Genomic DNA, 25,602 nt, shown 5'->3' on the forward strand with positions numbered 1-25,602 from the left:
TCTCTTTTTGTCTGTGATAATGTTCCATTTTATACACACAATAAAACACTCTGAGGTGTCCTGATGGAGAAAATAACGGTCTCACATTTACATTTTTCCCAGCTTCTCTATCGAATTTTTGCATTACTCATTGTCTAATTAAAATTGTCTGGTAGATTGGAATTGGGACAATGCTGTTTGAAATGCACTTTATGTTTTTTCTTGTTTCCAATAATAAAGCTTTATTAAAGTTGTTTTTGTTGTGGACTCTAAGACTGGCAGTCAGGAAGTTTATCAACACCCTGCTGCTTGTTGGTAAAGATGTTGATGAATTTTTGGGTGTGGTTACTGTTTGTCCTCCCTTTTTTAGTCCCTTTGGGGTGACTGCTTGTAGTCTAGAGCGCTGGTTTACCTGTTCACCTTGCATCAGCAACTACACTCAGCTGTGCTGTTTCCTCATCTATCCCCTCAGTATCAGCTGGGCACTGTGGGCTGTCTTTAACACAGAGGAGACTAAGAGTGATGAATAATGCAACAGGCAGGCTGTTCCTGAAAGCATCCCACAAAGCCTCAGCTTCCTCAGGAATTCTGCTGGAACATGAGAAACAGTGGTGGAGCTGTGCGGCAGCCTACCAGGGGGTGGGGGCAGAGGGTGAGACTGAAGGAGGGAGGAGGAGAGGGAGGGCTTCTTCTGGGATTCATGTGCTTCAGGGGGAAATGTCGTGTGAAGTAAAGGTAGCAATGTGAAGGCTGTTATGTGAGTAAATGGGAGCTATTTTGGGGAGCCAGATGGAAACGTAGGAGATGAGCGCTGACATCGGGGAGAGGGATAAGGAGTGGGTAGTCACAGGGGAGCGGCTGGCAGCTCAGACACACTAATGCACTGACTGTGTCTGGGCTCAGCCATGGTGCGGCCCTCGATGCCCACTGCCTGCATGACACCAAAAAGAGAGAGTTTTTTAAAGGAATGAAAACAGCAATTTTATTGTTTATCATTTTAAAGTGGAATCAAAGTCCGATCATATCATTTTATTATTGTACAAAATTGTACAAATTCCTGTCTCTGTGCAAGTTTACAGTCCTTACAGGACTTCCTAACATGCAACAGCTCTCGTGTGTTTGGAATTGATTCACAACAGAAACTCATAGTATAAACATAAGCAAAGAGGGTGGACGAGTATGCAGCTGAGGTGTCGCCTAATAAGTAGGATCTGAGCCACATCACCCCCTCTCTAACTGTATGAGGACAAGCCACACAAGCACACTAGAAGACAACAACATTCACACAGCAGGAGAAACAAACGCACTGAGGGAGAGAGAGAGCGGTTCCAGGTCCCCGGACTGCCCATGGTCCAGCACAGAGAAGCCTGAGTACAAGAGAGGAAAAAATGAGGAGAGGCTAGGGAGAGAGGCAGGTTGGCTGATTTTAGTACACAGACAAACAAAACCAGCAGAGGGTTAGAGAAATTCAGTTGATATCAAAAAGTTTGCAGCCTCTTGATTGAAGACATTACCATGAACTAAACCTTTATCCAAACCGGAGCCCGGGATGTTGGCAGAGTATCGGCATGCAGGCTATCCTGACCAAAAGGACTCCCCTTTGAGAGGCACTGCCCCGTGCTATAATTGATCACAGGGCCCAGGCCATGAGTGTACACCATGAATAGGCCACCGCCACTGTCTAATGGCTGGGGTCTGGCCAAGCTGAATAAAGTGTGTTTATCTCATGGTGACCTAGAACAGGAGTTAAAGAGGCGTTAGTAATTTGCCTTCAGTCAGACAAGGAGAGTACTTCTCTTAAGTAGGAGGGGAAGAGGAGATGATGTTATCGTTCACTAATACTGGAGGTGTTTTTGTTCTTCCATGTATTTCTCTCCTTCTGCATCTTTCTGTCTTTATATTAATCCTTGATGGCTGTTCTACCAAGGTATCTTTTCTTGAATTCAATGCAGGAAGCATTGCTGTTATGTAGATGATAATTAGCTGATGATTCATCTCCAGCAGATGAGAACAGTTTCTTTTTTCAATCTAAAAAAAAGTGGGACACTTGAGTAATTCTACCCAATTTTCTCTCGGTTGTCACGCTCGTATAGCCTGGTTGAAGCAAAATAATGAAAAATTGAAAGGCAATCGTTCGTCTCCACTCCCCAAGTGATGAAAATTTCATGGGACAGTATGCAAGCCTGGCATTCCTCTATGTTGCTGGGCTGATCGACCACGGCGGTGGAGTGTTCGTGGCTGTAAACCCTTTGATTTCCTGGGAATGAAGACAGTGTTGTTTGTGGCAGGCGTTTAAAAAATCTGTTAAAGCAGCAAAGCTCCAGTAACTAATTTTTGTCTCAAGTTTCCGTTTTTGTCCAAGACTCCTCCCGCTTATTTGCTTCCTGTTTTCAGCTGTGATTTCCACCGTAGAAGAAGCGGAAGTAGCTCTTACGCTTGAGCAGTATGGTATTCCCAGGTGGGCTTTTGTACTTTGGAGGTTAATGTTATTCCCTCACAGGTCACAGTAGGCCACTCCATTGTGGAGCCGATAACATCCTAAATGCTGTTGTCTGACTTGAACAGTGAGTACAGTAATGTGATGCCTGGAGATTGTTGCAGGGAAGTATAAGCTCCTCTCCCCTGTCATCTCCACAGACAGAGGCAAAGAAACCAGGTCAGTGTAAACACGGCTAAGATAGCCATACAACATTCATGAGGCTTGCCATGTTTAACGAGAACCCTGGGACTTGTATTCTTATGAGGAAGGGTGGCTCGACCGGGGCGCACACTGAAGCCCCTTTTTGTTTTTCTTTGTTTTGGCTGGGGCGCCCCTTTGGAATGAATTAGCTGAATCTGTTTATGTGTTTTTGGGAGGAAGTGCAGCTCACGAAAACTGTCGCGCTGAGCTGCGCCGTCCACGTCTCCCACGGAGATCAGATGCTGAAATATTCATAAGATGCCTGTTTTCTTTCTCCCCCTGAAGAAGGGGAAAAAAGGAAGACTTTCGGTTTTCAAAACAGTGTGGGCTTTGTGTCTGGTTTAAGTTGTTATTATCTGTGATACTCTGCAGTCAGTGTGAGTTTCACACCGTAGGGAGGGAACGTGGAGAAAAGGAAGGGAGAGTCTTTGGCCTGCGTATTATAAGAGGAGAATGTGAGTGGAGAGATGTTTTCTCCTTCATCTTGAACTAATCTTCTCTTGAGAGTTGCAGTTGATGTCGGGATCCTCCGAGCTTTTAGCATCGATCAGTGGGATTAAAAGAAAGAAATTGGGGAGAAGTTCTTGTCGGAGTGCGAGTTCACACAGGGATACTTAGAATTTAAGGATGTTTACTTGATTGAAATTTATGCACAGAAGTGTGTGCAGAAAGCCTTTGTTTACACACATACATATCAAGGGTATGTGCTCCTGGGATGATGGTAAATTGCTCGTCAGAGATTGACAGTATTGTTTGGGATTTTTTTCCCCTGCCTAGATGGATTTACATTTTAGTGAGTTTGTCATACTGTATGTGTGTTGCATTAGTATTCCACCATTGTTCATAAACTCCCTGTTGGCCAAAGAATAATGCCTCCCGATCTTATGTATCAGGACAGTTAAGGACAAACAGTCCTTGTCTTTGGACTGGCGATTAAATTCCATCCATCCATCCATCCATCGTCAACCGCTTATCCTGCATACAGGGTCGCGGGGGGCTGGATCCCAGCTGACATTGGGCGAAAGGCGGGGTACACCCTGGACAGGTCGCCAGTCCATCAAAGGGTGATTAAATTGCACATAGAAATTATAATTCAACAGGAAAACTCCTCATGTTCAGCAATGTAGCCATCTGAACGACAGTTTAAATACAGCCAGCTTCTTTAAGATGATACCAGTAATTTGTAGACTCATTATCTTTAGAACTGACATTTCTCAGTACAAGAAAAATAAAGTAAGACACTAAATAAATAAATACAAAAATTTTATTCCAGGCGTATACATTTCTTTTTGCATTTGATGAAACATATGTTCACAGCAACAGTGTATGTACATCATTCTCCGCAAATGAGAATGAACTTACCCTATTTATTTAATACCCAATGTAATAATAATTATTATGTCCATCTCTCAGAGCACTTTCAGCTCTTACGCTCATCTCTCCTGAAGGATTTAGTAGCTCTACAATGAAGTGAAGAAAGGATTGTTGCTTTCTCCTTGGTTCACCTGGACTTTTTATTTCATGGAGGAACTAGTCAGTGTCCCTATTTTAGGCAGTAAATGGACAATGCACAGGTCCATTAGCCTGCGCAGTCTACTACCAAGAACCGCTTGTTTTTGATTCATCAATAGAAATGTTGACCTTAATTGACAACAATTTAAAAATTGTAAAGAAATATAAAAATAGATACACTTTACCCAGCTATGAATGTGTATTAGCTTTGTTAGTGGACTTCTTAAGAGAAGTCACACAGTCAGCATTACACATACACAATCATTCGCTGAGTTTTACAAAGCCCTGCCCATTCTAGTTTATAAAGTACCATTTGAGCTTCTAAGCGCTTCTTATGTTGTGAAGTGTCAGTGGAGTGTCTGGAGGGGCCTCTTGAGCTCCACTAGCTGTCCAAAAGGCTGATTTGTGTGTCGGCTAAAAGGTCCCCAAAGAAAGAGTCTGCTTGGTGAAAGTCGTTTTTTCACCGGCAGCTCTCTGCAGGTATTTCCTCCACTCACTGGGACAGAATCACTGTTTGTTTTGTCTCCCTACTAGCTCCTCTTTAGAGGATATTATTCATAGCTTAGTACTTGTAAGTGTGAATGTGTGTGGTGATAGGTGGCTCAACCTGACGCCAGGCTCTCGGCCAAAAGGGGCACGTAGGCTAAAACAAAAATGTGACACCTTTTCATTTCATGCATAGGATGAATTTCTAACGTCTAGATTTGTGTCTGTCTGTGTCTGTTTCCCTGCAGCCCAACGACCCAGTGACAAATATCTGTCAGGCGGCAGATAAACAGCTCTTTACCCTGGTTGAATGGGCCAAGAGGATCCCCCACTTCTCTGAGCTGCCGCTGGATGACCAGGTCATCCTCCTACGAGCAGGTATGTCAAAAAGGGCTTAAAAACAACGTTCTTAAAAAGCAGACTTAAGTGTTGTGCACAAACCAACCGACCAACAAACAAACAAACAATGACAGTGACTGACAATGATGATGGTTTTATTGCGGAATGAACTTGAATAGACTAATGTGGCCCTAAACATGAATAACGCTCTTGATCATGTGACAGAGAGAGGAGTCAGGCACACCAAGGTCAGAACAACTCATTGTGTGTGGAAAAGCAAGCTAACCGCTCAGGATCACAGAAGCAGCACCATAAAAACACAGACTGAATCATCTGTCACTTCTCTTACATTCACTAACATCACATGCAGGAAGGTCTTTTGGGTTCTCGGTAAAAACACTGCCCTTGTTGCCTGCCTGTCGCTCCAAATTACAACATTGTATTCTCAAACCACCTTGAGGAAAAAAAGCTTTTACAAAGCCATCCCATACCCTGAAAAAGAAATCTTCCCATCATTCCTTATCCTCCTCACATACATTGATGGAGAGACTTCAGCAAAGCAGAGAGAGACATTATTCTGGAGAGCTCGTCTCTCAGGTTTTCTATAAATAACCGCTTTAGTTCTGCTGTATCACAGATAAAAGCATCGCGGCTCCTCTCATACCCAACTCAACTCTGGGGAGAAGAGGCGAGTGTTGCCAGGCAGAACAGTTAAAGGAGCCCTGTCACTCAGAAGGCGGCGTCTTGTGTCTTCTGTGCTCTCTGTGTCAAGCCCCTGCTTTGGCACATCAAGCCTGTTGTCTTTATTATGATGGCAGGCGCAGTTCATCCCTTTTACACGCTTGTCTCCTCAGAAAGCATGATTCAAATGTCTTGGTGATAACCTGATGCCTGTGCTTGAGAAAGCTGCACGCTTTTACTGCGCAGCGTAATTGATTCATTGGAATTCCCCCTTTGTTGTCAGTTTCATTTTTGCTTGAATGCTGTGTGAACTTTTGTACAGGGATTTGCTTGTCCCCCCCCCCACCCCACCCCACCTCATACTTTTCCTCAATCCCTCTCCCCATCTCTGCCGCAGGTTGGAATGAGCTCCTCATTGCATCATTTTCGCACCGTTCGATAACGATTAAAGACGGGATTCTGTTGGCGACCGGGCTGCACGTCCACCGAAACAGCGCCCATAGTGCCGGAGTAGGAGCCATCTTTGACAGGTCATTATTACCATATTAGTAAACTTTCTTGTAATTGTGTTTAAATAAATGTATAAGCAACCACTTTTAATAATATTTTAGCTATCATTTTCTTAACATATTTTGTAAATAGTTGATAACTTGCAGCTAATGGCTTATTAATAAATAATTTTAAGATAAATGTTTTATAGGTCAGTAATAAGCCATTAATGAGGACACCTTGGGTTACCAGATTATAAATTAATCTGCGGCTGGCAACGTAACTTCTTTGGGTTATAATGTAGTTTATTAATAGCTCATTACTGATCCCAAAAATGATTTATCCCTATTATATATTAAACACCACTCAGTCAGAATGTCTTATTAGAAAGTGGTAGAAAGTAATTGTATGCATACTTTAGTTGCAACTAAACGTGTTGCTAATGCTAATAAATATTTATAATACTTAATAAATCAGTAATAAGCCATTAATAATGATGAACTTTATGGTTGCAAAGTTGTGACATTGTCTTCGTGGGTAGCTCAAATGTTGATGCACCTCATTACTGATCTATAAAGCATAAATCCATTATTTATTATCATTATAAACTTACGCACCCTTTATTTACTAAGCTTTAAAAAAAGTGGTGTAATTTTAGGCATACTTACTATATACAAGTTATAATTAAAAGTATTGCTAATACTAATAAATAATTTCTAAAAGTTTTATCAATCAGTAGCCATTAATAACACTAACTTTTTGCTTGCCAAGTTATGAAATATGTTGCCGCTCAAGCATTATTAGTGGCTTATTCCTGATCTACCAAGCATTAGTAAAGCATGTATTTACCACTAATGCTCAGTCCCTCTGGGGGATCCTTAAAGTATTATCTTGTGTTATTTTATCTTTATAAAACCTTAGTTTTAACTTCAAACACCCTTAAATACGTGGTTTAATGTTTTACAGCTTGTGACATTTAGGTTTCTTCCACTGAAATATTACGCCTAGACTGGAAGTAACAAGTGGGCCTCATGACAGGTTATTAGCACAGGAACTATTGATTGACTCCAGAATATTAAAAATGTACACCTGTATCCATAAGCGGTCACACAGAACTGCTCAGAAAATGCCAAAAATAGAAAAACAAAATCCACACACAAGTCACTCACTCACTGACATTGACATTCCAGCTGTTGTCTAACATGAGTCTGCGGTGTCTGTTCAGCTGCCTCACAGCTTGGGCTGAGCTGAGATGCACAATATGGCAAGCTACAAAATATACAAGAACAACAGATATTTACTCTTTTCGGTTTTTATCAACCAATATTATTCGTCAACAATTCTGGGTGATTTATTTTAAAAATGGAAAAAAACTGCAGTTGTAGTGTACGTGCTCCTGAGGAACCAGGGATCAGACAGAGTTGGCAGTTACATGTGTGGTCACCAAACCCATATAAACAGCAGTCTGTCTTCTTTTTCTCTTTCTCTGTGTGTGTGCCCCTCTGATCACCAGCCTCTGTGCTCAGTCATCAGCGTTCACAGCCACAGGACATATTCCATCTCTGTCTGTTAACTGTGGCAAGCATTAGGAGACAGAGAACTGATTATGTTTCTTTATCTACTCCTCTCTCTCTCTTCAGCCATACACATGAAGAGACTGATTAACTTAAACACTTGAGTCTTTTCTTCCCCCTACCTCCCTTTTTTTCTCTTCTTCTTTTTTTTTTTTTTTTTTTTTTTTTAGCCCTGTTGTTCCTCCTCCGAGCAAATTGAATTAGAATGAGCTAAGAGCCGCAATTGACTTTGCTATCCGAGTGAGAGAGGAGGGAAAAACGGAGTGAGAGGGAAAATAAAGAGAGGCTGAGGAGAGGGTGCGACGGAGTCAAAGAGGGGTGAGGAGTTCGAGTGACTCCACGCACCAACACGCCCACCAATGATGTCACACTCAGACAGTGGGAGTGCTGGTGTTAGATTACAGCATGTGTGTTTACTCTGCGGCTTTCCTTTTATGAAAACCATGTACTAAATATAATTACTTTGCAGCGTTATAAACTTTTCCACTGATCTAACTGGGCGTATGTGGGCTGTGAGTGTGCATGTGTATATTGGCTTTTAAATAGATCGGAGCTGCATAGTAGTTAAAACATATTTTTAATGTCGCAGTCTGGATCTGGATAATACACATGTTGCGTAGTGTGTCATTTACAAAAATGTACCAATTAGATTCAGATGGTTCCCTGTGATCTTAACTTCTCTGGCAGTTGTTGTGTGATATAACGCAAAAATAGTGTAATAGCCGAGAAGGATTAAACAAACTTCTGCTTGTGATTTAGAATGAGCCAAATCTCTGACTTTGTTTGTTTTTGTTTTTTTGTCTTTTGTGCAGAGTGCTCACAGAACTGGTGTCAAAGATGAGAGACATGCAGATGGATAAGACAGAACTGGGGTGCCTTCGAGCTATAGTCCTTTTCAACCCAGGTAACTATCACTACTTTGTAAGCTGCCATTTGCTGTGTTGCAGTTGAAGGAAGCTGTGAATTAAGAGTTTCAAAGGTGTGTGTGATTTTTAAAAGAGTATATAAAAAGGTATATACTGTCAGATGTCTTTATACTGTGGTTTCTAGTTACCCTTTTCACCAACACAATCAGCTGACAATCAGAATACAGCACATCAGGGAAATGTCTGAAAGCTGTTGTAAAAAGGGAAAGTGAAAACTAAAACAACGGGCTGTGAGTTTGGGGTTTGTGGTGAGCTACTTTACAGAAAAATAACAGCTTAAAAGGGTTACACCAAGCCACATGTTAAGCATCCTCAACACTATCAACAGATTTCCAATGTGTGATTGTTCTCTCGGAGCAATATTGTATTGTTGAGCATCCTTTATTGAGGTTCAACAACGTTAATGTTCTACTGCTTCAAGCTCTAACCAAGGAAAACAACATTCACCCGACCCTAATTTTGCTAGAATAAAATATGACTTTAAAATGAATTTATAGTATCCAACTCTTTTATCCAGTATGCTTGCCAGATGGCTTGTAAAAGATTTGTGTCTTTACTGATGCAGCCTCAGTGCGGTTACAGTCGATTGCAATGGCATTAAGTTTTCACAGCGGGAAGGAATGGACCATGTTGTCCTATGCAGCATAATACTGATGATACCATGAGACCATATTCTATTTCGATTGTATGTAGTGTGTATACTGTATATATTTGATTTCTAATTTGATTATTGATTCTACTTCTCTTGCATTTTATGCTTTCGTTTGTTGCTGTGCCAATTTGAATTTTCCCTATGGGGGCTCAATAAAGGAACATCTTATCTTAATCCACGGCTCCACTGCCCAGCAGTATTATAGGTATTTTGCAAATATCAAATTGTCACCAAAATGTGGATAAAAACACCACTTCAGGTGAGGCCTTATAGCTTCGATAAGGATGTTAACAGGGCACAGAAGTGATGTATTCAGCCATATGTTTGGGATGTACTGAGCATACAGATGGAGAAGACGATTATGCAGCAGGTAAAAATTAAATAAACAAAACTTGTAACCATTGAGATGCTTTGAAAGTGACTGAATCTATGGTGGTATCAAGAGTGAATGAACTACTAATGTTTCACATTGACCTTTCAAGCAATCTGAAGAGTTTTGATGCTCCTGGGTGGACCGTCACTTTAGGTTTTGACTCTGCTTGACCTCATTCATGTAACTTGAGAATTGGGAACTGGCATTTGACTTGCCCTTATTTTCTTTGAACTTGAACAGCGAGTTTTCTTTAATTGAGGCCCCTCTCTTGCCTAGGCATGTGTCCCTCCCCCTGCTATCAGTGTGCTGTTCTGTATTTGAACCTCATCCACATGGCACAGAAGTATACTAAACCAACCGATGAATGTGACCCAGGTTTTTAATGACTCAGTGTGGGAGCCTCCTTCCCTCCCTCTGGAGCCACTGTGGATTTATCCACCCCAGACACACAGATCCTCTGTGTTCCACATTTTGTTCAGGCCACATCCAGACCTACTGGCCTCGGTACATTTTTCAGCCTGATTCCTTGTTAATTAGGGGTTCACTACACTTGTACGACTGAGAAAGCAAGGGTAGGGGGGGGAGTGGAGAAGGGGACGACGAGGCTAAAAAGGCCCTCAGTCCTTCCTTTCCCACACTGCATAATCGAGTCCAGCCATTAACAACAAATCTTCATTCATTGTTGATCAGTTGTTCAACTCTTTGTTCATCAGAAATGTTAATCAATGACGGGTTTGTGTTGTAAAAGATGAGTCTTTCAGTGAAGCATAAATTAGCGCCGCTTGGAAATTACAGCCCTAATTGGACTAACCCAGAATGTGGTGACCTACGTCCACAACCAGCCTGCGGGGTTAAAACTCAACTTGTAAGTTAGTAAGGCTCTGCTTTCCATTGTAAACTACAGCAAGGCACTCAACTATAATTTACACTGGTTATGTTTTCAGTAACCAAAAGTGACAGCATTTGGTAAGAATGTGAAGAAGAAGAATGCATTCGTGGGGAAACACCTTTCCTGTCTGAATGTATAGACATAAAATCAGCCCCCAATTATGCATGGTTAAGGTTGCTGTTGTTGTTGATTAATAATCTTTATATATGTAATGTCTGTGTGTGTCTCCACAGACTCTAAAGGTCTGTCCAACCCTGGTGAGGTAGAAGCTCTGAGAGAGAAAGTGTATGCGTCTTTAGAGGCCTACTGCAAACAGAAGTACCCCGAGCAGCCTGGCAGGTATGAATACAGACACAGAAATGACTGCACAATCTACAGATAGAGAAATAAAAACATGTATTGAATAAACTCCAATCCACACAAGCCTTCATAAGGTAAAAATCCCTACTGCTGCATACAGTATCCACATAAATAGTCGTTTTCATCAATAGAGTAACTCTAAGTTCACCCTGTCATAAGATGTGATTGATTGATATCTCTCAAGATTTTCTGGATTAATAAATTGCATATCATGTTAATGAGAAAAGGAACAAAAGTTTAAACATTAGCGCAAATCAGTTTGTTACATGTTGTAACCTCGCCATGTTTTCCAGCCAATTAGCTGTTTGGATTGCAGAAAAGGGCCCTCATGCAAGAAAATTTGTATTATTCTAAATCGTCCTTCCTTTTTTTTCCAAGTGGGTTCCAAGTCAGATTCATCAAACTTGTTGTAAATTTCAACATAGGGCCACGTGTTCCGTTCACAAAAGTTACCGAATAGTAAAATAGAGACAGTTTCAAGATGTGCTGCAGTCAGAAATCAGCAGATAAAAATAGAAAACAGATTTCACAGAGTCATATCGAATATCAATATGAATACAGCTGCCAGCTGCGTGTCATCAGAGCAGCACTGTACTGTGACAGAAATATAGTTAGATGCTAATATACACAATACGGTAGGTGAAGGTACAATGTCAACTGTAACTGATCCGTAAAATCCACAGTGACCTGCATAAAGTCCCTGATTGTAGCCTAACAAATGAACTATAAAATATGTCAAAATACAAAATAAAATTCATTAAATTGGTGAGCCAAGATGATATGGTGAATGGGATATAAATTTTACATTAAGTTTATCTTCACCATATATTTAATTTTAGTATGAAATTTAAATTTGTTTAGATTGAGGAATTGTATTTATATTACCTGTGTGGAGAATGGCAGACTGTCTGTACACGACTTGTACGACATGTCTGGACCACTCGTGAATTTTGTTTGCTAAGAGAATATTATATGTACAAGAAAACGCTGAACGGTGTACAGTGAACGCTGCATCTCCTCAGAAATCACTCATACTTGCCATACGAGTTGCTCCTGCACGAGGCCTGATATGTGGCCGCAGCACATTATATTGAATGTGTGGTATCAGCGCTGTTGTTTGTTCTAAGATTGTTTTTCCAATCCCTCCCTCTGCCTGTCTACTGCTATTTTGGTCTTGTGTCTAATTTTGCTCCTGTGTTTTGACAGATTTGCCAAGCTGTTGCTGCGGTTACCAGCGCTGCGCTCCATCGGCCTCAAGTGTCTGGAGCACTTGTTCTTCTTCAAGCTCATCGGCGACACGCCCATCGACACCTTCCTCATGGAGATGCTAGAAGCCCCGCATCAAATGACATAATAGCAGAGGGGGTTGAGCGCTCCTCCCCCTCCCTCGTCCCCCACATCTCCCTCCAACCCTGGATCGGGAGCCGGGTCCTTTTCAAAATCCTGTCTCTAGCAAGGGACCGATCACTTGGCGACTTTGAATGGAGGACCTCTACCCTCCCTTCTCTCCTCGGCTCCCTTCTGATGTGTTTTAAAACAATGAATTCATCATGTCAATGGGTCTGTTTTATACCTTGTAAAAACAAAGGTTATATATATATATAGTCACTTGTGTTTTTGCGTGATTTTCATCATGAAAATCACGCAAAAACACAAGTGACAACAGTGGACTGATATAAGGTTGGACAGAGGACAAAAGAAACGTATTGAGCCATCGTTTTCATCCTTGCTTTTTCTGCACCTTAACAAGAAACAGCAGAGATGATCAGGTTTTAACACCCACAGTTATGCTTGCAGGTATATTTAAAAAATAACGGCGGTGATGTCATATTTGGACACTCAGCGTTGTGATCGGGACAATCGTGGACTTGGAGAGGCTGCGGCTTTCTAGACGTGGACCTGAGCCCTATCTCTCTCTTTCAGGACTGAACTTACTTCGAGGAGGGACTGTGGGGGCACAGTATGTCTGCTTAAAAGGAACTCGTCTGTTCCTGCCTGACTCCACTGAACACGTCAGGTCTTGCACTAGCTAGTTTTTGAAGTGTGAGCTTTCTGGAGTAGAACTCGGTGGTGGGTTGACAAGACTGCAAGTGCTCATAAACCTCAGGTCTCTGCCCAGTCCCAACAAATGCAACCATGTCTTACTCCATTAGCACTGTGCAACATCGGGGAGGATGACACACTAATCGGCCCTTCAGTTAATGTTAATTGATTGACCAGTTGAGTTGGGAGAGCTTGTTATGTACAATCTGTGCAGAGCCTCTGCACGCAGGAAGATGCAGGCTGTTGTAAATTAGCCCTGCGTTTGCGTTATGCTGCAGGATGCTCTGAAAGGCTACCAGCAGGTGCAGGGACTTTTGTCATCCTATATCAAAAATTTGGCCTTTGTCGAAACCTCACAGCAAACTTGGATGGCTGGAAAGTGAGCACACGGTCTCATCTGTGGGGGGAATGTCGTCATTTCGCCGGCCTCTGAGCTCCTTTTTCGTCCCTTCTCCAACCTCTCCACTTCTCATTTCACGTGAATTTCAGCACACCATTTACACCTCCACACTCAGAAATCTCTCTGCTCAGCGCAGCGGGTATTAGCTTTTCGAAACACCTCATATCTACCTGTGCAGAAGGTTACAACCGTATACAGTATTTTAACAGCACCAATGCACAACATGTACCTCTGTTTTCATCCCTCAGACCGTCAGTTCTTAACACTCATCTAACCTTTTACAGTATGCGGGAGAAGTCGCTGCAGCAGAGCCATTATTTGTTTATTTGTTTGTTACTTGGCACTTAACCTCATGACAGCGGAGTCAGGTTCCTAAACTGAGAGCTGATGTTGATGTAATCGACCTCTGAAGTGGAATTTGGCCCAGGCCCAATCAGGAACGCCCCAATTGTTTTCCTCCTCAGAGGGACATACACATTTGCTCTATCTGCACTTCTCTGGACAACAAAGTGTCATTCAAGTCGGACTGAAATGTTAAATATCTGTTGTTGTGTATAAATATGTTTTGTGCCCATATTCTGCTTTTTCCCCCCTTCTTGTCCTTTTCTCTAAATGCTGCAGCTGCTGCAAAACTATGCATCAAGTGCATTTCCAAAGACTGTCCACAGACGGGTGCATGTTAGTATGGCTTAAACAGGTCGGATACATGTTAAAACAAGTGTTTGTGAGGTGTGGGTCCGCCGTAATATTTTCCTGGACTGGAGTAAATCTCTTATTTAGGTTAGTTTCCCCTCTATTCGGATAATTTGGAAGTCATTCTGTACTGGTTTATTCACCATTTACTGCTACACAGAAAACAAACAGCTACCAGCCCTCATGTGAAAGTGTGTAATGGAATAGTGGAGTTATAGCCGAGTTTAAGGACATGTTTAATACTAGCTATTGCCTGTTGTCGTACGATATGACAAAAGGACTAAAAGAGAATTAAATCAAGGATTTTCTCCCTGTATCTGCATATTCGTCACTCTTTCATAAGCACCTTAACATAACCTGGACTTGAAAGAAAAGCAAAAACAAATCCTAACCAGAGCACTGTGTTTTCATTATCCTTTGATAAACTGAGATGGTCAATGGTCTGAGGTGTATGGAGTCTCGTGTACCATGTCAGTAATAATTTTTCAGTGCTTAACTCGTAAAATGTAATAACATGTAATGGATTTGCATTTCAGTTATGCATTGAAAAACTCAAAGTAAAAAAACCCACAAGATTATGATATTTGTCAATAATTCTATTTCCTTATTGATTAATAATTTATTTTTAAAATAGAATTATAATGCAGAGTTTGAAAAGGCTTTTAATTTTGACATCTATGGGTCTCACATATTCTATCTCAAAATTAATTTGTCTCCTGCTTAAACATTTACAGTTTCCATTTTGCGATTGCTTTTATTTAAAGCATCGCTAAAAAAATTAAATGAAGTCTAAATCACGGAGCATTTTATTGCCCAGCTGTTGGCTTCTTATCAGCCCTCTGAGCTCATTTTCTTATTATGTTTTTTCAATTTGTCAACATATTAATTGAGAATAATTAAGTCTGAAAAATGTCTCTAATAGACTGGTTTCTGTGCAACGTCATCACCGAGATGCGCGCGCAACTAGGGGGCAGAAAGCAGCACTCTGTCTTCACGGCATGAGTTTATACGGCATATCTAGCAGCAGTGTTGGGCAGATTACCCAGAAATTGTAATGAGTTACTTTTCACTTATTACTCATTTAAAAAGTGACAGGGAAGCTGTTTAGCAGTGCATTTTAGAAATTAATCCACCTTACTGGAACAATATTAACCTGAGGACACACTGCAGCCTCTCAGACCAGAGGATGCTGCATCTTATTGGCTATGGATATAGGCTATTTAAAAAAACAAACATTTTAATTAATCGCATATTCATAACAGCAGCAATGAGTATGATTTTTACAAAGCAAAACGTTTTTTAGCGCCACTGTCTGAGATTTTTTTTTTAAATCAAGCAAGTGTGGCTAGCAGCTGACTTGAACAACATAAGGTCCGGTTTCCTTGACCTGCCACGCTGTCGCGCATGTTATATTAATATGCGAAATGATACTCAAACAATCAGATCCAACTCTTAAATGGCAGTTTCTTTTTAAGTAAACAAGAATTTACAAACAATGCGTAATCTACGTTGATTACAGTTGTTGACCACAGTCTTCTGACCGGCTACCAAAGCGCTTTCGCCCCCTGGCTGCGTGCGCATCCAGTAGTGTTTGTATATAAGAAACCTGTCTATTATTCTGGTGGCATCATCAGGATTCAATAGAAGTGCTGACACCGATGACACAATGACCATGTTTCAATTTCTCATAACGATTCGGGTCCAGTTTCACAGACGGGGCCTCCACTGAGTAGGGGTAACTTTGCAGAAGAGTTGGTTCAGATGTTCAGCTCTGAAATGTCACATACTACACACTTCAAGCAGGACTAAAACATATACTGTCAGAGTCAGAGAGCAGTTTGGGTAAGACAGAGGGACGGAGGCAGTGGCTGTTTAACAGATGTGAGCTCCCTCTAGTGGAAGAGAAGCAGCGGTGCAACATTACTTGAATTTTTCTAAAAGTATTTAATCAGACAAAAAAAGATGGCACTTTCTCACGGGGTTATTGTCATCAGTGTTCCTCTTGATCTCAGTAAACCCTCAGTGTCTGCGTTTGTTATAACTGAAAAGAAAAGTAGCAATAACTTCAGTATGACCTATTGGCTTGTTGTTTTGTTATTACCGAACAGTTTCATTGAGGTGGCCTGTGTTACTACAAACTATCCAGGTGACAGACAGTATTGACTGCCAGTTCAGCTCAGTTTACAGTATTTATATTCTGGAAACACTTGACTTGTCTGTGAAAACAAAAAAGGACAAGTTTTTTTCAACGCAAGCATTGTGACAAAGAGAAAAATTTTCTTTAAGACCGGGAAAGATTTACTGATTTCTTTTTCTTTCTTTTCTTTTATTAAGAGGAATGTACCTGATTTGAATCAAGAAAAGCCGATATTAAGCAATTAAACGTTTTTTCGACTGGGTGACCCAACTTTAAAATGAATATCCTGCTCCCTTAATTCTGATGTCCCCTCCTCTTAGTTTACTGTGACCGCAGGTATTTTAAGCCATAAAGTGGATGATGTGCGAGCTCACTCCCCTGCAGGAAATGAACTTGACTAGATAAAGAAAGGATCACCCACATAGAATGATTACCTACACAAATGCTTTATAACATAAAGCTATATTTTGTTAATATGTATATGTGTATATATTTATAAATATATATCAGACAGATCAGTTTCTTGAGTATTTCCAACAGTGAAAGAGGGCAATGAGTCTTTCAGACTAAACTGTTTCACACCAGGTGTTCAACTCAAGTTTTATGGTGGCTTTTTTTTTAAAACAAATATCTGGAGTGTTTTTGCATTTGGACCTTGACTTTATAAAAAACAGTCCTGATCAACCAGCAGAATTGCAGCAGCTCTAAACTCAAAATAACCAGCTTCTGTGCAGTTTATGGGACCTCAAAAAAAAACATGAAAGAGGAAAAAAAACCTAAAAAGGCTAAGAGTTTAAACCCTCTGAAATGTATGTGTTGCTTGGCAATTGTATGTTCAAAAAGTGTAATTGGGAAAAGCTGAGCTTGTGACACAATCACTGCTTTCTTTGTTGCATAGCCAGTAAAATGTTCAAGTGAAGACGAAAAAAAAAGACAAAAAAAAACACTTGGAAAAAATATCTATTTTTGTACAAAAGTAATTTTATCCCTTGCTTGTGTACTCCGTTCTTTCCCCTCTCTTCCATGGGCTGTTGTGTACATTGTGGAAAAGCTTATTCAACGAGGCAAGAAATAATTTTCAGATTGAAAATTTAACTGAGTAGGTGGGCTTTGGCGCCTTGGTAACTGTGTCGCCTTTACTTTGCCATTTTCAACCTGTCTCTGCAAGATGGGAATGTCTTCTTTCATTATATTTTTGTCTATTTTTAAAGGAGATGGAATTTTGTCATCTGTTCTTTGTGGGTTGTTCTCTGATGTTCTATCTTTCATGGACAGAAAAAAAAGATTATTAAAAAAAAAAACAACCTTAAAAGTGCTCTTGACTGGTGCCAGTTGATTCTGTGTTTACATTAAGAGGCATTAAAAACACTCAACACCTCGTTTACTCATGACTCCGTTACGTGAAACATACAAAAACTGGTTTTATTAAGTCGCAGGTTATAGCTGTCAGATGCAAACATATATTCCACAAAATCCAGGTCAACTACAGAGGACAGATGCTGCCGGCTTCGTGTGCAGAACTACAGTAAGAGCAAAAGCAGAAGAGAACATAATATAAAATAATCAAATCACAATACTTGTAAATTTGTACGTACAAATCCCAGAACATAAAACTGCATTTGGCCACTGCCGTAAACTGTAAAATATTAAAATGAGACATTTTTAACAGGAGAAGGACTTCATTCAGAGCTCCAACAAGACTGTAAAAATAATTATTAAGATTTTTTGTAACTGTCAAACTATTATGTGACATCATGCACCACATTGTCTTGAGGCATTTTTATTTTTTTTTACCTTGCTCACGTACTTCCCAACACTAACTTTGAATACTGGTATGTTGCCCTAATAATCGTCACAGAACTTACAAAATTGGAAAAATGTCTCGTTAGGCACACAGCGCTTACATGAGATCTGAACACAACACTAACAGTGGTGCCACTTGAATAAATAACTAACAAATGGATACTTAGATTTTTATTTACCTAAAGCTAGATGTCAAAGTCACCTCCCCACTTTGAAGTCATTTAGACGCTACTACACAATTACACAGACAAATTAAAAATGCAAAAGAAGTAATAGAGAGGCCAAATAACCATTACATTTATTGTACAAGACCAGAGTTGGTATGAAGCAGTGACAAGGTTAACGCAGTGTAAAAAGTACTGAAGCACCAGAACTGAATCTCAACATGAAGTAAAACAAAAAAGTCACCAACTTCCCCGTGGAGACAACAAAATCTGGCACGATAACAAACTGGTGGCTTATCTCAGATGTGAGAAGGGTGAACACGTCCGCTGCAGGCGCGACGCAGTTTTCGGCTGATGGGTCTTCATTTGGTTCTCCTCGCTGAATTTCATTACCTGAAAGCCCGCTGCATCCCGCAGGAGCTCTCTTTTAGAAAACAAGTCCTCTTTTCTTACAACAAAATGTAGAAAATTAAAAAGAAAAAGTATTTTTTTTTTTTTTAAAAGAGAGAAATATGAATGGCCCAAAAAAATCCAAACAAGGCTTTAGCAGTCGCTTTTCCATAGCTTGATGGTTTTGTCGTTTTCTAAAGCCGCAGATGCGATGATGTTCTCTGTCGGGTGGCAGGCGGTCGAAATAACGACATCTGGAAAAAAGGAGACGAAAAGGAAAACTGAAAGGGTGTCTTTATAAACATCACACTTGAATTTTGTCTCATCTCCTTCAGAATTACATAGATGACCCAGTGGTCACTAAAAGACAGCAGACGCTGCGTTGGGGGCAAAGTGTCTGATTTTCATCCTGTTAAAACTAAGATGCAGTGTCTCCTGTACCTGTGTGGCCCTGGAGCTTCTGCACGATCTCCTTTGTCTGCAGGTTCCAGATATAAACCATGTTGTCCTCGGAGCCCGACACGATCCACTGCAAGAGAGCAGCCAGTAAGCATCAGCTGCGAGTTACATTTAGCTGCATGCGTCAATTAGTTCAAAAGCGGACAATAGGAATATACAAAAACTGAAGACAAAGACATCCTGCGTGTTACATTTACAGATCAGCTGCGCACACACACACACACACACACACACACAGAGAGTACTTACCTTTCCACCGGTGACAGAGAAATTTGCAAAAATGCAGTACTTCTCGTTTTTATGGCCGGTGTAGGTTTTCAAGCACTGAAATGTTGAGAGAACAACAAAGAGTGAATGATCTGTATGACATGGTCATAAATTTTACCATCAGCAGCAGGTATATTCAAGTATTTAATAGTAAACAAATACAATTTTGTTGTCCCCTAATGCATCTTGACACGTCTAAAAAGATAAACATATCAAACACCATCATCAGGAATAAGATTCCAGTTGTGTCTTAATATGTTGAACTACATGTAAAGATGAAAGTAGTTACCGTTAGTTTACATTCTTCTAATATAAAACACTGATAAAAAAAAATATGGAGCAAACAATCCAAGGATGAATTTTGGAATAAAAGAACAACATAATTCAAAACCAGAGGAGCTTACCTTTCCTTTGCTGTAGTCCCACAGCTTCAGCGTGCTGAAAAGCAAACACAAAGAAACAGCAGAATCTGTTAAACTACTAACATCAACAATGTAAACCCAAGAATCTTGTAATCACTTTCATCTCATTTATATTCTGTTCACATAAAACTGCAGCTGAGGGAAAGCTTATCGTAGCGTTACACTGCCCTCTGCTGGCGAAAATCATGCAAAAAGGCGGATAAACATCATCATGACCAACTTCTAACTAAAAAGGAGCACTGAATGCGCTCTACTGCGGGTACGTAATACTCACTTATCCAGTGTAGCAGCCAGGATGTATTTCCCATTGGGGGAAAACTTCACGAATGACACAGGAGGGTTGTCATCATCTAACAGCAACACAACAACAGGAGCACCATCAGCACACAAACATGGGGTAAAAAATATCTAAATGCCTAATACAGCGTTTTCAGGCACAATTCAACCACCTTGACTGTTTCCGCACATTATAGGAGACCTCAAATTCAGACACAGCTAATTATAACTTGACTTTTCTGTAATAATAATAATATTAGTCACAGGGGTTGAACACAGCCTGAAAGCACTGCACACAACTGAGTAATCTTACCTATGAGTGTCTTTAAACACTGCCCTGATGCGGTGTCCCAGATTCGGCTGGAAATGTAAACACAAACAATTGTTATTTAATTAGGAGTTATTAAGTCATTTGTTGCTTGGTAACCAAAGACTTCACATCAAATGTGTACCGTGAGGAGTGTTGTCAGGCAAGCTTGTTGTTTTAAACGGCACTCAAGATAACTGAACTGTGTCTGGAGTCACAACAGCTGTCAGAGACGCAGACAGCAGAAGGCTTATTCATTTTCTATTACGATTTTAATGAAGCTAATAGCGTTGTAATTTGTCTTCATGTGGTGTTTTGAAGAGATACTAGATATGACAACAAATGGAAATGAACACAATTGTTATTTCATTTTAGCAGAGAGGATTTTTAACACACGTTTCCAAATGGCATGTTCGTGCATTTTTCAGTCATGTCTGTCTGGCTGCTCTAGACCTCTTCAGCTCAGCGGAATAAAGCCACCTTTTACGCAAACTGACAATCATAAATCTCTGCTACCTAATTGGTCAACGTCAACGGAAGCCAATCACAAATGGGCACAAATAGCAAGGTCCACAGTGAGCGAGGTACTCTCGAATACAGAAACATAGCGAGCACAGCATTTTAGAATACTGCATTAACAGTACTAATTAGCATTTCTGCATATATAAATATGACAATATGATGGGAATATGGAGTTGTTAAATTACACCTGCAAAAATAATCTCTCATCTCGCAGGATCAGTGTGCTACTATTTGTCAGTGTATTATAGTTTGATATACACGGTGTACACTTATACTCATAGGACATTTCTATTAACAATCCATCCTACGCATTTTTATTAGGGGTGCACGATATTGACAAATTGTGATATTGCAATAACAATGTTGTTGATGGGCCCTGTTTCTGATATGTTTTCCCTTCGAGCCGCACTTCCTGTTCTTTCACTCCCCTGACTCGCTTCAGTTTTCGTTTTTTTCCCCCCCATTTCTCTTTCTCTTTAATATGCTCCATTGTGTTTGTTTTGTGTAGTGGACTTCTTTGCTCACACTTTCATATGGTGGGTTAACTGGCCACTGAAACATGATGATTATATCAAGTGGGCTCTAAATGGAACTCAACTAACCCTCACAGCAAACAGACGCATCTATCCACACAACAAGCGGAATATTGCATACTGTTCGCAACATTTTCGATATGATATTGCGCAACGTGATACTGTGATAATGATATTGAGTCAATATATTGTTGTGCACCCCTAATTTTTATTGAAGCAGAAATGAGGCATCAAGTCATATCTTTACAAAATAAAACCAAGAAAATCTAATGGTACATAATTGCTTGCTGTATTACAAACACAAATAAGACCCATTAGGGATTAACTGACTGAGTTGTAACCTGCTGAGGAACACAGTTTGACATTTTCCACTGGCACTTATAAAAATGTGCTATAACTGAGGGCAAAGATAGGGGGTAGTGGGAGGGGGTTTAATAATGTAGTTTGTTCTCACCAAAGGCCATCATAGCTACTGGACACGATCAGGGAGCCGTCTCTGTTGAAATGAACCTGCAAGCCGAGACAGATCATCACATTACTGGCACTGTGTTCATCTCAAGTCTAGAGGGTTCCCCTATTGTTAAGAAAATTTATAAAAACTTACAGCCGAGACAGGGTCAGAATGAGCCGGCAAAGTTTTCAAACATTTCCCGGTCTTCACATCCCATATCCTTACACTCTCATCAAACTGAAAGTACACACACACAAAAAAAACAATCACAACAAGCCACACAGAGACATGTTTATGATGCTCGACATGAGTGCTACAGCGAGGGTCAAGCATCCGTTTCACGCCAAAAGCTTCGTACTCACCGATCCCGACACGATAAGGTTGGACTGGGGGTTGAAGTTGCAGCAGAAGACATAGTTGCTGTGACCTTTTAGAGTTTTTAAGCATTTTCCCTGGATAAAAAAAAAAAAGAAAAAAAAAAAGACATTAAGAGTTGAAAGATCACACATTGGATGTATGACGCTACAAGACACAACGTCCACCTCGGCAATCACATTCTACTGTTTGTTTGTAGTGCGTGTTCAGTTAAGCATTACTGTGAAGCCCCCAGTATGACAGCGTGGGATTAAAGCATGATGATCTACTGCCAGTAATTCAATAACTCAAATCGATTAAGTAACATAGTTAATGCGTAGTTAATTCTAAGTGAGAAAACTATTTTTTTTATAATGTGGATGACCAGACCCTTTAAAGTCACACAAGCCAAAATGAGTGGCGCAATCGTCTGAGTTTGTCCGCCGTCTTACCGAGCTGACATCCCATATCTTCAGGGTTTTGTCATCAGATGCAGACACTAGGAGGTTGGAGTCAGAGGACCAGGCCACGTCAGATATGCCCTGCAGATTCAAGGGGAATAATTAGGAACACACTGCTTTAGGCTCCGATTAGGACGGCACGGGTGGAAAAGCAAATACTGAAATCATGGCTCACTCCAAATCTGTTGTGACAACCAGTCATCTGCAATAGCATTTTTTGATTCTCACACTAAAGGGTGCTACAACTACTTCAGACAGGTAGGGGAAAAAAATGTAGGCCATATACAATTCCATCTTTTCAAAACATCACCAAAGGACAGAAACACAGCAGCAGTAAAGATCTGCTGAACTCACAAGCTTGTGTCCGGATATGGTTTTCTCAAACTTGCCGTCATATGCTCCCCAGATTTTGATGAGTTTATCTGCAGCTGCAAAGACAAAATAAATATGCATTCAGAGTTGCAGCAGCCTCCATAAATCCAGGATCACTACTGTAATATAATTTATGGTAGAGCTGCAACGTTTAGCTGATTAACCGGCTGGTCGAAGAAACAGAATTGGAAATTGATTTCATTGGATCATTTTTCCAAGCAAAAAGGCCAAACATCCTCTGCATCCAGCCTCTAAAATGTGACGATTTGCTGATTTTGTTTGGTCATATATGACAGTAAATCAAATATCTTAAGGTTTTGGACCATGAGTCAGCCAAAACAAGCATACTGAAGAATTGTGAACGGCCTTTTTTTCACTGTTTTTCCACATTTCATAGACTGAGATCGAGGAAATAATTGGCAGATTAAATGGATAATGAAAATGAGCATTAGTTGCAGGTCTTATGTACCCATGTGTGGTTTAAAGGAAACATGACAGAGAAAAAAAAAAAGGACTCACAAGAGCTGGCGAGCCATTCTCCGCTCGGGCTGAATTTGACAGAGGAGACAGCTTTAGTGTGGCCGGCTAATGTGAATTTCAGGCTGTAGTTTGGCTTGGCAGGTGCAGACTGTAGATGTAAAAAAAAAAGAAAAACAAACAAAACAGCATTTTCTTATCCCTGCCAACAATTAGGTACCAATAAGTAAAGTTTCAACAGAACGGCACTACAAATATTTAAGGCGCCCAAACCTTGCTTTGACTGGCAGATGCTGATGATGCGACTGGAGGTTTCGTGTCAGTCTCGGGTTTCTTATCTTCTGTTGCCATGATGAGGAAATGAGCATCTATTGAGCACGATCCTGACGCAGAGAAGAAACAGACATGTGAATTAAAGTGCTGTTACATTCACAGGCAGCCTAAGGGGATTAAACGTGCAGCGTTATTCAAATGACAAACGGCGTCAGGTTTTAAAGGTGTGCATTAAAAAGGGGGACAGTGTCACAAGGCAACACACTGCCATACATTAATATAAGTACAAAATGTTATTATTGGCACTCTATAATGACTAAAACTGATTTCACCAAGGGATACATGCATCATATAATTGAAGTGATTGCTGATAATACCATATAGGCTGTTTAATTGACATTAGTGCTCGTCATTAACAGTAAACTGGCTTTCATGTTGGGGAGACATTCTACAGCCATGCAACCACTGGGAATGATACTCAGTTGTCAGTAAAACCTCTGATTAAATATACGGACTCTGGTTGCAGTTTAACCCCCCTGGTGTTTTAACGGGACTGTGTGGCTGCTTTCACAATCACCTGTACATTTAGCTATTTCAGCTAGCAATTAGCAAGCTAACGACATCTGGCGCTGTTAAGGTCAAAAGGGAGTGAACAGAAACAGTATTTACAGTCAGCTAAGAGAATAAGACAAAGTTGGTGTTCATTAACGTGTAAGTATGTTAACGTTAATTCGGACTTAAATGTGCAATAAATGTGGAAAAAGGACAAACAAAGGGGCCTTCGCTGAGAAGTTCAGCTCTGCTACAATTGTTAACTGTAACGTTAGATATTTATTGTTTTCAACATTTAGGATTTGAAACCCGAGAGAAGAGAGATAACGACTCATTTGTAAAGCCGCTGGTTTTAAACGAGAGCTAACGGCAGTCTGATCGTGAAGCTAGCCGTCCGCTTTCAACGCACTGATGCTGTTGACAAATTCGGCTGAGCTGCCACGGAGGGGCCCTCATTCAAACAATGAGGAAACAGCCGTTAGCCGATACTCACGGGGATTTAATGCAGCTCCGCGGTCAGGTTGGGGCTCCTCGTAAGGACTGGAAACAGAAATGCACGTATATTTATTCAGACGATCATGGAGAAAGGATAAATCAAATGGCTAGGTCCTGGATGTTTGCCTGCGAGGAGAAGCGGGGAATGTGGTGCGGTGGAGATCCTCTGCGCATGCGTGTCACCGTCAGAAGTAACGGAAACTAACGAGGGACAAAAGCGGTCAAAGGCACATAAACAAATTTTGTCACTTGGTCTCTGTATGGTTTTCAGAATCAGAATCAAGTTTTTGACAAGTATTTTTTACATACATACAATATATTTGCTTTGGTGTCTCAGTGCGTAGCAATAGTCATAAACCGATATAAATATTAAAATGTGAAATAAACAAGATATCCAAGTTTTAAAAGAATAATAGAGATTATGTGTGAAATGACAGTTATTTACACGTCTTTACTAGATCTCCATCTTACCCTGCTGGAAATGTGTATTTTAATCTCATTTATGCCATTTTTGTATGTGTACTTTAAAAGCACTATATCTAGAAGACTTTTTCAGGTCGGTCAATTTGAACAATTTGATAGAAGCTGCAGATGTTCAATCTTGGCAAATTGTGGCATATTTGTAAATTAAGTTCATATTGATTAATGTGCACTGTCACTGATAAATAACTACTACCCCCAACTGACAGTGATAAAGTGTGGGTTTGTGGGCTGTTTGCCCTGAAGACATGATTATATTTTTTTGAGACTATTAACGGTCCGGCTCAGTGGTTTCTGTCGTTATCAACATTTGAGCACCTCGGGGAAGTTA

General features: G+C 40.5%; 2 protein-coding genes across 6 annotated transcripts in view; one reads left to right on the plus strand and one right to left on the minus strand.

Moving 5' to 3' along the window:
- The window catches only part of rxraa (retinoid X receptor, alpha a), a 110,594-nt gene extending 93,459 nt beyond the window's left edge, over positions 1-17,135 (plus strand). For all 5 annotated transcript variants that reach the window (XM_038734627.1, XM_038734630.1, XM_038734629.1 and 2 more), the window contains 5 exons: positions 4,906-5,035; positions 6,075-6,207; positions 8,553-8,644; positions 10,814-10,919; positions 12,147-17,135. In XM_038734627.1, the coding sequence (XP_038590555.1) occupies positions 4,906-5,035; positions 6,075-6,207; positions 8,553-8,644; positions 10,814-10,919; positions 12,147-12,294 (609 nt within the window). In that variant the 3' untranslated portion in view covers positions 12,295-17,135. The remainder of the gene's footprint in view (positions 1-4,905; positions 5,036-6,074; positions 6,208-8,552; positions 8,645-10,813; positions 10,920-12,146) is intronic.
- A 1,037-nt stretch (positions 17,136-18,172) lies between these two features.
- wdr5 (WD repeat domain 5) lies at positions 18,173-24,966 on the minus strand. Its single transcript, XM_038734632.1, has 14 exons — positions 24,790-24,966; positions 23,745-23,854; positions 23,514-23,622; positions 22,977-23,050; positions 22,614-22,703; positions 22,170-22,259; positions 21,961-22,044; positions 21,811-21,866; positions 20,308-20,354; positions 19,993-20,068; positions 19,701-19,734; positions 19,279-19,353; positions 19,012-19,099; positions 18,173-18,824 (listed from the first exon to the last, which is right to left on the minus strand). The coding sequence occupies exons 2-14, from the start codon at positions 23,820-23,822 to the stop codon at positions 18,724-18,726; spliced, it is 1,002 nt and encodes a 333-aa protein (XP_038590560.1). The 5' UTR covers positions 23,823-23,854; positions 24,790-24,966; the 3' UTR covers positions 18,173-18,723.
- Between the last annotated feature and the right edge of the window lie 636 nt (positions 24,967-25,602).

Source organism: Micropterus salmoides, unplaced genomic scaffold (genome assembly GCF_014851395.1).
Source record: "Micropterus salmoides isolate LMB-PRFRI ecotype aquatic unplaced genomic scaffold, ASM1485139v1 Ms_hic_scaffold_20, whole genome shotgun sequence".
Taxonomy (NCBI): Eukaryota; Metazoa; Chordata; class Actinopteri; order Centrarchiformes; family Centrarchidae; genus Micropterus; species Micropterus salmoides.